General features: G+C 34.7%; 1 protein-coding gene and 1 pseudogene across 1 annotated transcript; one reads left to right on the top strand and one right to left on the bottom strand.

The window, feature by feature from the left end:
* Nucleotides 1–593: 593 nt before the first annotated feature.
* LOC100778351 (uncharacterized) lies at nucleotides 594–1,359 on the bottom strand (annotated as a pseudogene).
* A 4,016-nt stretch (nucleotides 1,360–5,375) lies between these two features.
* LOC100796430 (DDT domain-containing protein DDR4) lies at nucleotides 5,376–14,947 on the top strand. The gene is made up of 12 exons (XM_003528124.5): nucleotides 5,376–6,175; nucleotides 6,274–6,384; nucleotides 8,471–8,557; nucleotides 8,666–8,703; nucleotides 8,783–8,864; nucleotides 9,475–9,581; nucleotides 9,686–9,851; nucleotides 12,250–12,342; nucleotides 12,541–12,664; nucleotides 13,348–13,390; nucleotides 13,539–13,733; nucleotides 13,817–14,947. Exons 1-12 carry the CDS (start codon nucleotides 5,783–5,785, stop codon nucleotides 14,589–14,591), a joined length of 2,214 nt encoding a protein of 737 aa, XP_003528172.1. The 5' UTR covers nucleotides 5,376–5,782; the 3' UTR covers nucleotides 14,592–14,947.
* The last annotated feature ends 726 nt before the right edge of the window (nucleotides 14,948–15,673 follow it).

Here is a 15,673-nt window from a genome sequence, read left to right as displayed (position 1 = left end):
AATGATTCAAAATAGCTAAGAAAATAAAAGGAAGCATAATTGAAACCAAATATACAGAGCAACATTAGCTTCAAACCCAAGAATGTAAGCAATATACATAAGCCGAATGATGATAAAAAATTCAACTACAAAGCTTATATCTGCTTGTAATAGTGTAAGCCGATATAATATAATTCTTTTAATTGAAAATCTAATTTAGTTGAACCAAGCTACACAGCAAACAGCTTAACAATAAGACCTTACCACCTCTCCCGCTCCTTCAGAAAACAAAAAAATCCATTGAGAGAGGGTGTCCAATGCCCCCGAATATACCAATCAGAAAATTTTTCTTGGCACCAATGTAAGTAACAGTTGGATAAATGGAAGCATAGCAAATGCTAATAATGAGACACACATGCCTAGCATTAAGAATCCAAATCGATTCGAAATGGGTTTAAGTGGGATAGTATGCAAGCAATCCAATGAATTAATAAGAGAGAAAGAAAAAGAACTGAAGAAGAACCAGAAAGTTGACTCAACAACCTCTTTCATTCTCTCTTTGAAGAATAACAGAACTCATATAATGGTTCTCCATTTATGTCAATAATCTGAGCATTCACAAGGCCAATTTGGGCCATGTTGTTTCTACAACCACAAGCACAAAAAACTTACAAAATTATAAAATAAATTAACTAATCATATTTCTCTCTCCATGTGTACACAAGAAAAAAGACCCATGAAATTGCCAATGCTATGTCCCCAACAACATGCCTAGGCCATTCATGTGCAAGATCCCCAAGCTTCCTCTCAAAGAAGAATCTCCACACTGCAATGGAAATGTGAAGCATCACACATCCTTAGGCAAAGAAACTCTGAAAGTCTATGTCCTTAACAAAAGCAACCATCAAGAGAAGGAATCCTATTATGAACAACAACAAGCCAGAGAAGGAATCAGAGGTGTCAATCAGAAGCTGATCATAGGGTGTTGTCCCTTGAAGCTTGCTTGCGGTCTCGGATCTGTGGCCAAGCACAAAGATCTCTTTGGAGTAGAATATCATCAAAGCTCCACAAGTAAGAGCTATTGTGGAATGAAGAACACACATAAGGGTATATATAGAAGAAACCATTTATCCGAATTCACTTCAAAGGCCTTTAATTGCTTTCTTACTTTTAACTCAATGGAGCCTTTGCCCTCTAAACCAACAATGGTAGTTGAAATTCCAATCACTTCTTTCTAGTTTCTAGTATTGTATAAGAACTAAGAACATAAAAAACAAACACCCATAACCAATTCTAATGCTAGTTTGATACACATGGTAACTCTTCTATCAGTTCTAAACTCAATCTTTGTAGTTTCAACAAATTAGAAACTGCAATTTGCCTTTGACATATCTATCAAACAAAGCTCAAAGCCTCAGACTAAAACAGGAAAACTCACAGAACAACTTGAATCAGAGATATATTAGAGTAAGTAAGCCTTTGGAAGTTGAATCCTAGAACCAAGCCTCTGAAGTTGTGATGATATACAGAGATGAAGCAAAATAAAAACAAAAATGCATAACCATTCTGCTTTCTTTCTTTTCACAGGAACTTGATTGAGAGACATTTCACAAGCTTAATGAAACAAACAAAAACATAACCCTAATCCATAACAATATTGAGAAGAAAAAGAAATTAATGAAGAACCTGTGATGCTAACAAAGGAAGAAGAAAAAATGACGAAGGATGATCGGAAGAGATGACGAAGGAGATCGGAAGCATGGGAGAAAAATTTTGAGGAAGGCACAACACGACAAGTTCTCAGGAACGAGAGAAAATTTTAGGGTTCAGAAAAATGAGGAGGGTATGCTTGTCATTTTGAAATTTTCTTGAGGACATTATTGTCCAAGTCTTATTTTGGGATCAGATTCCCGAAAAGGAGATTTGAGAAGCTGGGAATCTAAGCTTGAGAGGAAGATCTGCTGAGAGCTTTTGCTTTTGTAAAAGTTTTAAAAAAATAACCAAACACTCTTAAAAAATAAAAAAGATCTTTTTTCAGTAGATAAGATAATAAAAGATCTTTTGGGCCACATCCAAACGGGCCCGATATATGATCAGATTGTATATATACATTAACGTTGTATTTCATCTCATTTTCATTTTATTTTATTGTTCGATTTTTTTTATTACATCACTTATTATATTTATAAACTTTTTAGTTTAAATATATTTTTTCCCTATATTATGATGATATTATTGTGTATCACATTAGCACAAAAGTCATATCATTGACCGACATATCATCATTACAAAAAAAAAATTAAAAAAATACTTGCACCAGAAGTTCACTAAAAAAATACTTAAATTTAAATATTTATTAACCCTTTTCTTCCTCCTTCAATACTACAAGTCCACTCACATATTACATAAATAGAGAATGCAACTAGGACGGATCTAGGAATCGACTAAAGGGGTCGAAAAAAATTAATATTAAATGTTAAATTTTAATATAAAAAATGGATAAACTAAAATTTGTTAATAAAAATAGGTTTAATTATTCATTTAGTTTTTAAACTTATCTATTTTAGTCTTTATAATTAATAAGTGAATTTTTTAGTCTCTGAAATTTACATTTTAATATTCAAAAGGTTTATACTCTTAAAATTCTTTAAAATTTAATGTGAAAGACCTTTTGAGAATTAAAATGTAAATTTTAGAGACTAAACAATCTACTTATTAATTATAAAGACTAAAAGGAATAAGTTTAGAAATTATAGAAACTGAATGTGTAATTAAACCTAAAAAATATTTAAGTTAAACATATGGTATGTTCAATTCAAGACTGTGTAAGTAATAGATAACAAATAATATGTTCTAATAAAATTAACTAATATAAATCACCTATAAACAAATAATATGAGAAAATGTATGCAATAATAGACAAGTCTTTATTTCTATTGTTAAATTGATATCTAAGCAATATGGACAATTTACACATTCTTGGTTTTCTACTTATGTGTCGCATCGTAGTTAAAGTAGTTTTATTTTTACAAGCAAAACAATATATTACTAAAAGGCACAAAGGAGTTCATAAGTACATAACAAACTTACAAAGAGAAAGAATGACATGCACACCCCAAATCCTATACGCTTACCACCCAATGCATACAACAGTTTGCTAATGCCCCACCTAAAAAGAGTATGAATTAGGAAGGGGTGTTAATAGAAGTTGACAAAGAGTGGTGGGTGGGGAGTTGCCCCCTACTGAATCCGTCTCTAAATGCAACACTATAAGATCACACAACATTACATAATATGCATAACCACATTACATAATATGCATAACCTTTAAGACATTCATCATGCTTAGAAATCAACCAAATGAAATATTCATAACATAATGACAATAAATTCCATAATATAATGACAACAACCATGTTTGTTGTTGTGTTGGTGCATGTTGGTTCTACAATTGGTACATCAAGGTAATATAAATGCAAATGGAGTACCGGTTGCATGTGTAAGCGTTACTAAGAGAAGAGAAAATGTTATGTGAATAAGAAAATATATGAGCCTATGCCATGCCTATAGGAGCTCTATTGTTAATGATGGATACATGTCAAACTTATGCTAGGTTAAGCTTTTACTAACAACAAAAAAAAAGGAATGATTGAATATGTAAGCGTGACCTTTTAACTTAAAGTGTCTTGTTAACTAGTGTCCTTAGGACATTTATTAAGAAACTAAAAAGAGAAAATATTTATTGTAGAGATCATAGGAGAGCGTAAAAAATGTCATAGATAACACAATTTTATGTATTTCAATAAAAATCTTTTTCTTTTAGTTCCTTGACTAATATCTTATTGGTACTGATTAACATTTGTTTTACTTAAAAATACTTTTTAAAAAGTCTAAGTCTAATTTAATAAACAAGTTAGGTTATGCCTTACATAGGTTATATTGTAGGTTCTTTTTTCTTATGTACTATGATAATTTGAACAAAGCATTGTTACTAAGGTGATGTCAATGATGTGACATTTTTTTGCTAAAATGATGCATGATAATGTTGTCATAATGTTAACAAGTCAACATTTTGTAATGGAGTTTGATGGTAGATATTCTAACATCAAATCCTCAAGTATTATTAGAATCATCTCATTCAAAGTATTATCTATTTTGGTGTTCGATGGTTCATCAGAATTTTGTTTTTACTAAAAGGTGTTTATAAACTATCATTATTCTTGACTCTTTGAGTGATGTGTAACTTTATTACATTTCAAAGCAAAGTTCCAAGCAAAGCTAACAGGAAAGAGTGACCTAACTCTTACTTTTGGAACCAATGAATTGACCTAAAATTCTCAATCATAGTTAAAAGTCATCTCAATTTAAGATATTATTCATTTTGGTGTAATAGTCTGTCATGATTTTTTCCTTATTAAAAGATGTCTTAACGAAATAAGAAATGATATTTATAAATTATGCTTAATTTTAACTTCTAAAAGATATTAGACTTTACATATCAAAATAATAAAAAAATTAAAATAAATTTTTTTGAACATACAAGAATAATTATAAAATAATTATAAAGTAAATAAATTCTGGACACCATAGACGAAAAAACACTAACTAATATATAAAAAAAGAAGTATTCAAGCACATTTTCTATCTCTATTTTTTCCCTCTTTCCCTGCCATTTAAATTCACCCCATTTCAAGATAGAAGTTGATTATTATCCTATAGGTGAAAAGGTGTTAGGGATCTGTCGATTTAAGTGTACCATATATGATATATTGTTGATATAATATACACTATGGGTCTACCATAAATCTCCACCCATACAAAGTTGTTATTTTAGACCTTGCCAGAATTATTGGCCGAAGATATATTCACTTATTTAGAATAGATATATTATTATCGTGTTTTCCCCCTTTTTTTATGGGATAAAAAGAAAAGGGAGTTTAATTTATGTTTTGTGAGTGTCAGATTTCCAGTTTTTATATACCGGTAAAGTAATGAATTTGCAAAATGCAATGTGGTTTCCGTAATCCTTTAGCCAAAGAGGGGAACATAATCCGCATTTGAAATTCATTCCTGGAGGATGCTTAAGGTCAAATTGGACATGGAGTTACCAATAGAAACAACAAACAAGTGACACACAATACTACTACTAATTTTCCTTTCGTTTAGAAAATTAGTGCTATTTAAATTAGAAAATAAAAAAAATTAAAATCAGATTACCTGCATAACTATCAGCAAGTCGTTAATCTCGGATTACAAAAATTAATCATTAATAAAATAAAACTAAAACTGGTGAATACGATATTCTATACTACTATTATGGTATAAAAAAAAATTACTTGCGTAACCCCGAAACAAAATCATAACAACCATACGATCAAAAATTAAAAACAGAAACAGTTTTACCAAATAAGTGTAAAAAAGAAAATCAAACCCAAATTCCTAGTACTGTGTTTCTGACCCTCTCCAAAATCCATCTCTCTCTCTGCTTCTTTTTCCTTGAGTTTCTTATATTTGCAGAACAACATAGGCACATGCACCTTTGCATTTGAGGGTTTGTGTCCCTAACTTCGGTCCGTTAAAACAAAAAACACTGCTCCAATTTTTTTTTCTTCCAACATTCATTGTTTCTCTCTCTAAAAAAAAAGAAGAAGAAAGAAGTGCCTCTGTCTCTTTCTCTCTCTACAACCCTTCTTCTTCTTCTTCACTTTGATTTTCCGTCTTCAATGCAAACCCAACCATGATCCTCTACACGTAATCCCACCTTACCTAAGCTAAAACCCTTTTGATCTCTCTGTTTCACACCATGTCCCAAGGATCTCCCCCTCAAGACACCACCGAACCCTCGCCGGAATCCGATTCGCGTAAGGAGCAAACAACCGCCACAACCACCACCACCGCCGTTACCGCTGCCGTAGATGCTGGTGCTCCTCCCGCCCCCACTCGGAGTCGCCCCTCCCGCGCCTGCACTATTCGCGCGGCGGCGCGCCTCCTCTCGGCGTCGCAGCCGGCGAGGCCGAAGGCCGCCAGGAGGGAGCCCCGCCGCGAGGGGTCGCCGTCATCGCCGCCGCCGCCGCCGCAGCTGCAGCAATGCAGCAAGATCGTGACGCCGCTGGTGGAACCGCCCCCGGCGGCGCAGTTGCCGCGCTACAACCTCCGGTCCATGTGGGAATTGGCTTCAATACTCAATTTTTTGAATGTGAGCTTCGAAAATGTTGTCTTTTTTGCTTTTCGTTGGGTTTGTTATGCATTCATATTCTTTGTGTCTCAAGGTTTGTGTGGCTGTTGTTGTTGCAGCTGTTTAGGCCTCTTTTGAATATTTCAGTAGAATTTTCGGCTGAAGAGTTTGAGACGGCTTTGCTCACCCCAAATGACACATTGGGCGATATACATGTGCCTTTGCTAAAGGTTGGTGCTTTTTGATTATTTTTCTTCCTTTGGTTTGTTCTTTTGTATAAACTGCATTTCTTCTTTCTTCTGTGAATGTGGGTGATAATTCATAAGTTCTAGTCTTTGTGGGCTGTGTTAGTTTTGTGCTTGTTGTTGCTATTGTTAAGAGTTTGTTGGATGTTGCATTGGTATGTTTTTGTTGAATTTGAGTCATTTTGCGGTGGTTGTGTTGTGGTTATGGCTGCATATCTCGAATTTGAAGCTGTAGTTTTGTGCTAGTTTTGTTGAGTGTGCCGTTGCCTGGGTGAGAGAAATTCAGAGCTATGAAGTGGAGTTCTTGTTAGTGTAGGGTATTATTAGGAGGTAGCTGTGGTTGAAAGAGAATAGATTGTCCAATGGGGCATGTGCTTTGGTTAGTGTAAGTTTTGGGAATGTAAATAAAATGACAAAGGTGAGAACTTGTCCAAATTTTCCTAGGGAATGGGTCGAATCTGAATGATAAACTTGAGTACAAGTCACTACTTGACTGTTGGAATGAGTCTTAATTCGATGGGGTGGTTGAAACTTTTGGAATCTGGAAATCGATGGAAGGAACTAAACACTCACAAATGTGGAGTTTGTAAGTACATTACTTGTTTGATGGCCTCATGGCCTCAATATGGTTGACCAATATAATATTGGAAGATTGACATGATTGTTTTGCTATCGAGTTCAATGTTTGACTGAAATTGGTAAGTACAAAGCAGGTACTTGATTGGAGGTTTTTGTTGCATGTATGAGAAATCCTTTCTTCACCTTTTGAAAAAGATAAATGTGTGTTGTTCCTTTCATGTGCATGAGTGTTAAACTGGGGACTTCTGCTGATTGTGTGTGCTCTCTGCTCTGATTTAGAGGCCAATTTCACTGTTGAAGGATAGTGTGCATGGGTGCAACCATAAGAATTGTTTAATTATTCCTGTTGTTTCTAAGTACAACGTAATATACTGTATCGAATGGCTACAACATCCAAATGCACCTGCGGAATTTTTTTAGCTGGGTTTTGGCCTTGTTGGCCCTATTCCTAATTTTCTGGGTTCAAATCAATCTCAAAGATAATCATGATCATCGTTGCAAGACTCTGATGTATAATTTGCTGGACAGTTTATAAAAGCGATTAGGTATCATCAAAGAAATTACTAAAGAAAAGGCCTACTGTGAAGAATTCTCAGAATTTGAGACAAAAGTCTTCATTGTACCTGATTCTTACTGCAAAGTTTCTTACATGAACTATAGCTTCCTAGCAGATTTTAATATTGTTGGAAAATTATTCAGTAAAATGTTTGAAGATTTAGCTCTGTATTGAAACTCCTGTACTACAATGAGAAAGTGTTTGTATTAGAGGTGGAGCATATTCTACACTTCCCTGATGTAATGAGTTTGTCGATGGAGATGCATTGATCAAAACAGTGGTAGTTGAACTGTTTTGAAATTTAGCTTTTTGGTTGACTATTATAATGACATCAATCTGCATGAGTCTTTTACTAGTATCTTAGTTCTTAGGTACATAGGTTGATGAGTGATAAAAAGATAGTGGGGACTGGGGTGTGAGAAAGTTTAGGCTGTTAATGTTATTGGTCAAACACTTCCAGATCTTGCAGAGGTGCTTGAAGTTTTGTATTTTAAGCTGCAGTAACCCAGTCTCTGTTTCTCAATGTCTATGCTGCTATAAAGTCTATACTTACACTGGTCATTCATCTATTGAGTTATGAGCAGTGTGGCTAAGCAAAACTTTGGTGATACTTGAACTCATTTAAGTTTTTAAAATCGGATTAAACATTATAATGATATTAATCTTGCTTAGTCTCTTTTGTGAGTGGAGAGGTAGATATTGTCAAATGAGCGAGAGAAAGTCAAGGCTTTTTAATATAAGTGGTCTTGCTGTTTCAGGGCTTGTAAGAGTTGTTTGTCATTGTCTTTTAAGCCAGAGTTACAGCCTTACAGGGCACTGATCTCCCTCAAAATCTATTCCTCTGCAAGATCAATACATATTTTTTTTGTATACCATGTCACAAGCTTGCAAAATTGCTGCTGGTCTGATAACAACATCAATTCTATGTTTTTATAGGCAATTCCTCCCATTACGCGAATGGCACTCTCACGTGATACTTGGATAACCGTATTATGCAGAAAATTGAGAGATTGGTGGCAATGGGTAATTAAACATTTTTTTAAAAGCAAAGCAAGCTGATAATTCAGAATTCAGAATAATATAACATTTTGCAGTTTCAAGAGCTAATATGAAAATGGAATTCAAATGCAGGTTGCTGATGGGGATCTTCCTATTGTTGCTTCACATGGGTAAGTAATCAGTTAGTCTTGCAATATCTAAAATCCACTTTATGTGTTTACCAAGTCTCATGTTATGCTGATATGGCAGAATGGAGGTTGAAGTATATAAATCACTTGATCCAGGGGTTCGTGTGGTCATCTTAAAAGCATTATGTGACATTCGTGTTGAGGTACTTTTACTATTAATGTTTTTGTATCTATATTTCTTATATTCCTTTTCCTTGAATGAGTGAATGCTAGTATGGTGGGATGAGGCCGCTTTCCTTGATTTTAGCTTGAATTTTTGAAATTATGCAATCTATTCATGATGAATTAACTTCCATTATGATCCATACATGAGATTTATCCTATTCACTATTTTTGTTTGCTTGGTTTTGTGTTCAAGTTGCAACCACCCTTCCTAGGTTTATTTTATCCTGTCTCTCATGTTGAGTGGTTCTTTGGGCTTTTGTAGTTAGATAATCAGCCTCAATAGTTTGTCTTGTAATACAATATGCATGGCTATGCACTATTTTAGTGCGCCAATGGCTATTGTGTCTAACTAATCAACCCTATTCTACAATAACTTTCTTTGTGGGGTTTGAAAAAGGGTTTTTTTTTTGGGGTGGGGGGAGGAGGAACAGCAGAGTACAGCAAGTATTCAAATTCCCAAGATCAAAACTACTAAGTGTGTCCATGAAGGCAGATTGAGGGGCAAATCATTCATTGCCTGACTGACATATCCTACCTTTAATCATCCCTCTTGGTAATGTACATGATTAAACTTGGCTTTTTTTGCAGCAAGAAGATATCAGAGGTTACATTGACAGATCAATCAAACATGGCATTCCACTTTCAACATTCCGTAAGGAGCGTATTGGCGGTGATTCACATGGAATTTCTTATTGGTAATATACATGTGCTTTCACTTGAAACTGTTCAAAATTTGAAGTGTCATACTGGAAAGTTAATGTACATTTGTCTTTTTTGTTTTTTATTCACATGAGTGCAGGTATGAAGATGACCAAATTATTGGTCATAGGTTGTATCGGGAAATAAGGAAAACTGAGGTGGTTCAAATGAAGAAAGGGAAACCAAGAGGTTCCCAGGTTTTTTCTAATACAACCTACCAGTGGGAAACAGTTGCTACCAATTTTGATGAATTCCAGGATGTTTCTGTAAGTTACTGAAGCTCATCTATCTATGTTCAGTGGGCATGTTTTAACAGTTGATCAGTGTTTTGCTGGGAATTGGGACTTGAGTTATAAGTTTTGAACTAGATAATGAATCACTTGATAGATTAATAAGTAAATTAATGTGATGTATTATCTGGAATCACAAATTGATACTACTTTTATTACGATTTAGAAGCCCTAACTTAAAAAGTTATAAGTGAACTTATTGAATAGGTAACTGTTATTTAGTAGAAATTCAAAGTTAATTATTGTCCTTGAATGAATCCCATTAGATTCACAAATTATTTATCAAACCTAATAACAACAAAAATCAAAACCTTGATTGTTAAAATCGTATAATATTCTTACATACATTATCTATGTTCTTCACATTTCATTCTTTTTTGTCATTTCTCATGACTGCTAAAAATGAAAAATCTTTTTTGAAATATCAATAAGTAAATTGAAAAAACCTTTACATACTATATCTATATGCTAAAGAAAAAATTATTTTTCTCAAAAGCAAAATTTATCGAAGTAGAGTAAGTGCCAGAAGTAGAACACATTCTGTAATCTGTAGGACACACATATAAATAACGAGAGACAAAAGAGAGAAAAAAAAGATGAGAAGGTTATTCTGTTTGGGATATGTGAGAGAGAACCTTGAGAATAATACCTCGGATGCAAGAAGCACAATTTGCTCTCTAAAAAAACGAGGTGATAAAGCTTGATTTCTGAAGCTGCAGGCATTTCTGAGGAAAAAAACCAAGTGAAAGTGTCTCACATTATTGCAAAAGATTTTGCCTGTCATTGAGTTATGAGAACATTTAGTCATAGTTGTCTATCCTGCTGTTCCCAAAAATACTATAATGGAATGGTGAATAGTGGGATGGTCGCTATACCAAGGATTATGGATACACCATGAATAATTCATACTACAAATTTAAATGCTCCAAAACTAAATCAACCAAAATCAAAGATGTATTGATAATTAATAATTAGAACTTAGAAGTGAAGTATAGCCATACAATCACCTTCAATCTAAAGCATAAGTTATCAAGTCAATAATCAAACAGCAAAATTAGAGCAGAGAAGTGGGTATAGCCAGAAATAGAACAAGCATGGTTGGCAACTAGCCAAAACTGAGCAAATGGCAAATAAAAAGAGGGTAACAAGTAACTAATAACAATTGTCTAACAAGTTTGTGTGCTGGCACAATTATGTACTCAAACAAAAACAATTGTTAAATAAGTAACAAGTATAATCAAATAGAACAGAAAGACTAAAAAATAAATGACCTATGCAAAGCAGAGATGGGCAGAGATATGCAAAAGAGGAAGAACATGAGGAAAATGAAGAAGTCATACCAAACATAGATGATGGATCAAAGACCTGAGAACAGAGGTTGGAGCCACCCAAAAAGGACATGTTTGGCCTTAAAATGCTTGGCAGCTGCTGAGAGGTAGTCTGAAAATGTGTTGGAAGAGAAGAACGCCAAGGTGTGAACAGAGTGTGGCTGCTGGGTTTTTTTTATGGATGAAGAAATTCTAACCCTTGAGTTGTACTGATTCCAAAAAAATCAGAAATAATTCCCTAAAAAAATGAGCAGACAATGGCAAAAAGTTGGACAAACAAAACAGGAATTTTGCCCAGTTCAGAGTCACAGCTTCTATAGGCAGAGTTTGTCCATGAAAGGCTGCAATCTCGGCCACAATATGCATGAAGCAAAGAACACATTCCGACAGAGAACTTAAAGCAGTCAGAGGGTGTAATTTGGCACTATTAGTATTAAGTACTTTCTATTTATAATACAAATTAGTATGTTAAAAAAACCTGTAATTACTTAATTGCACTTTATTACATGAAAGAAAACTCTCCCATTAGAAAGAAGTGTATGGCATATTTATTACTGTACCTTAAGCTTCCTTTTTGCAAAGGTGGGGGTTTAGTTTAACATTGTTGGTCAGACTGAAGTCTTCATCAGTGTTGGGAACCTGAGAGATCGGCAGCAATTGTTTAATGGGATAAGATGATTGTTCAATCCCATCAAATGATCTACCCTTTGACCAATATTACTTCATAGTTTCATTGTAAACTTTAAGAATGCTGATACAACAACTAAGCCTTTTCGCACTAAGTGGGATTGATTACCCTACTTGAATCCTATGGTTTACAACTCTATTTCTATGTTTTGTTTTCTGACAGACTCAAGAATGTTGATATATTTTTTTTATAGATGGTAGCATTGACCATTATTTATTTTTTTCATTTTCAAAGTAAGGGAAATAATACAAGAATGAACTAACTTTGCCATTTTTCATAAAGATTGCAACTTTTTATTTTCTTGTAATTTTTTCGGTTGAGCTTCATCTTATTTGCTTTTATTCATCTGATTGCACAGGAGAAGCTTTTCACAAGTAAAAACAGAACGGAGGCATCTGTTGGGAAGAAGGTGAAAATAGACATGCTCCCTGAAATCGAGAAAGTTCACAAGGTACTTTATTTTTTGTTTGTTTACTTTCCCATCCCCTTTTTTAGGTTATGGGTGGCATGGGTTGAGAAAATTGAGAAGATGGGGCATTCTGATAATTGAACTTGAATTCATGTTTGCTCTTCTTTTTATTTTGATAAATGATCCATGAAGAATCCTATTGTGCTTTTTTAACTGACAAAATTGATCTGTCTTGTGCAGAGAAAGGAGAAGTTGCTGAAAAAACAACACAGACAAGCTCTTCTTCTTGATAATTTCTTGGGTGTTGATGGGATTGCCCCTGGGCGTTCACTTCGTGATAGAAAACCTGTTACCTACACTTTTGGTAAGAAGTTTTATCATCGTTTGCATTTTGTTTCACAGCTGGAGTTGGCCTCTTCATTTTCCTCATTTTTTTTCTTTTCTTTGCATGGACTACTGGAGTATATTAGACAGGTCACTATTTTTGCAGTTGATTGTTGTGGGTATGTTAGGGCCCTAGGTACCTTCTGGGGCAAGTAGCGTGAATAACCAATATCTATTTCATTCTTAGGAAATGTCTGGTTTTAGCAGAACTAAAAAGTTTTCCCCATGGACCTGGGGGGCTTCTGATTCACAAGTACAGGGATAATTTAGTGGGACTTTCTGATGGCTGACTACTTTGACTTTGGGTTTTTGGATCATTCATTGAGTCATTGGATCTAATAAATGTTTCATTGGATTTTGCATAGCTACCATGCCCCCCCCCCCCCACCCCCCCCACACACACACAACCATATTTGTAACTGTGCTGTGCATCGATAGTGATGAACGGTGGTAACAAAATCTGGACATGGGCAAGTTGACAGTTTCATTGTGCATCCAGGATGCAACTTTATACTTCAACTTCCTGTTTTGCTATTATTATTATGATAAAAAGTTTCTTGAACTACCTAATTCTTTGGTTGGACAAAAGTAAACTTTATTTCTTTAGTATCAGTATTTGCTGATTTTACATTGAGCTAACTTTTGACGTCGCTGTCATTGCAGATGATTACGATCGATCCATCAATGAAGCAATTAAGATAACCAAGTATGGAATTCATCTTTTGATCTTACATTCTTGTTCCTCTTTTTGGCTGTTCTTGATGTGTTTTCATCTTTCAATATTACATATGGCCAATCATGTGCATCTATTTGCTTTGTACTCACAGCATAGTATACGTTTTTCTCTTTATCAGACGGAAACCACCATCCCCAGAACTTATACCCAGGAGAGAAGCAGGAGCAAAACCTGAAGCTTTAACCAATGGTAAATGGAGTGGTCCTTCACATGACCCTCAAGACCTGAATTTTGGCATGCCATCTCCAAAATCACCTGACTCCGATGATATGGAGGAAGAGAATCAAACTGACATGTTGGACTTGGATCGAAGGTTTGTAGTTTTGTTTTTTCTCCCTTCAAATCTGTTCCAATGATTTGGATCTTATTTCACTGATAATTGTTATTTCACATTAGCAATCGGCGAAGACAGAAGCCTAAACGGTATTCAGAGAAAGACTTTGTTGAAGCACTGTCGGATAATGAGGCTGACTATGACAGCGATGATGATATTGTTGGAGAAGCCGTGTATGATGAAGAGTATCTCCAGAAACGTAAGCAGAGAAGGAAGGCTTCTAGTAGCTCTGGCTCTGAAGGAGATGAAGAATATCATTGGGATGAAGATAATGTTGAAGACGAAGAAGAAGATTCCTTGAGTGTCAGTGAGGATAGTGACAAGCCCCGTAAATTCAAGCGACTGGCAGGCCGTACTAGGAGGGAAACTAAAGTCAGGTCTGTGGGTGAGATTCAATCAGGTCTAAGACGTAGTAAGAGGGCAAAAACTAAAAGCCGTATAAATTACCGAAGGTACGAGATATCTGATTCAGAGACAGAGTTCATTAAATCTGACAAGTCCAATGCATCAGACGATCACTCAGATCCTACTGAGAATGGGGAGTATATGATGGAAAGTGAAGACTCCGACGGCAATGACGAGGAAGAACAAGAAACCAAAGCAGTTGAGCCCGTTACTTACCCTGCAGAAGAAAATAACCAATCTCCTGCTGTAGAGGAGAATGAACAAAACCAAAACCTGCCTCCTGAAAAATCTAGTAGTCCAGGTCAGGAGGAAGTTGAGGGCACCGCAAAGCGACGTTTCCTTGATTTGAATGAGCTTGCCCCTAGCTCAGGTTTTGATGATGGTCCAAATACAACAACACTGAAAGATGAAGGCGGCAATGATGATAATTGAAGCTACCCTTTTGCTTAAAAGCAATCAAGGAAGCCAAAAGACATGTATGATAATAGAACTATAAATTTTGTTATGTGCCTAGAGGAAGTTTCGGCTACATCTCTTCCTATGGCAATATCTAAGCAGCAGCAATTGGTGCATGAGTTTGCCACCAGAAGCAGCAGCAGCATGATACTGAGTTATGTAGATTAGGTAGTCATTTTTTAGTATTTAGTGTTTCTACATCAAAAGAAGGGTCTAAGGAAAATGAATGAGAATTTGTTGGGCGTTATTTGGCCCATGCAATCGGTGTACAATAACTGTTAACAAGTACTGTAACTTTAAATAGATATTAAGATATGGCTTTTGATTATCAAGCCCTGTAGTTTTTTTCTCTCTCTCTTCATGGACTCTTGATAGTGATCAGTTTTTGAGCTATAGGGTTGTTGGTCTTCGTTCTTCTGATCAGATAAAAAAAAATGGTCTCACTTTTGATTTCTCTACAGAAATTGCTAGTTTCCCGGTTGTTTGGGATTGCATGCTTAAACTATCTTCTTAATGTCGTTGGTTTTCATGGTGATTTTGCTAATATGAAATAATCTTTATTTTTTTCTATACAAAATAAAACTTTTATTTGAATGTTTGGCATATAATATGTAATTCTTAAAAGCATTGCAGCAATTTTAAACTATTAAAAATGATATAGCATGGAAATGTCTTTAGGGTAAGTTACATTTTTACCCTTATTTTTTTTTAAATTTCACATGATATTCCTATTCGGTAACGTTTATAATATATTTTTTAAAAAAATTATTTGAATGTACTCTGTAAGGGGTCATTGTAGGTGTTAGTATAATTTGTATAATATCAAGTGAAATTTCAAGAAATGACCAGCATTAGTATAATTTGTTTAAGTTTTTACTCTTCTAATGTGTGTGAAGTTTTGCTAATAAAAAAAATGTGTGAAGTTTGATGAGACATGTAAAGTGATAATGTATATTTGTATATATATATATTTTTTATCACTAAATGATAATGTATATGATAAAAAAAAGTCAGAATGTAAAACATTCTATGAAAGGACATTCTTAGAAATATTTCTA

The sequence above is a fragment of the Glycine max genome, chromosome 6 (assembly GCF_000004515.6).
Source record: "Glycine max cultivar Williams 82 chromosome 6, Glycine_max_v4.0, whole genome shotgun sequence".
In the NCBI taxonomy this organism is placed as follows: Eukaryota; Viridiplantae; Streptophyta; class Magnoliopsida; order Fabales; family Fabaceae; genus Glycine; species Glycine max.
Note: the sequence above shows the minus strand (reverse complement) of the source record. Positions and strands in the feature narration are given on the sequence as shown.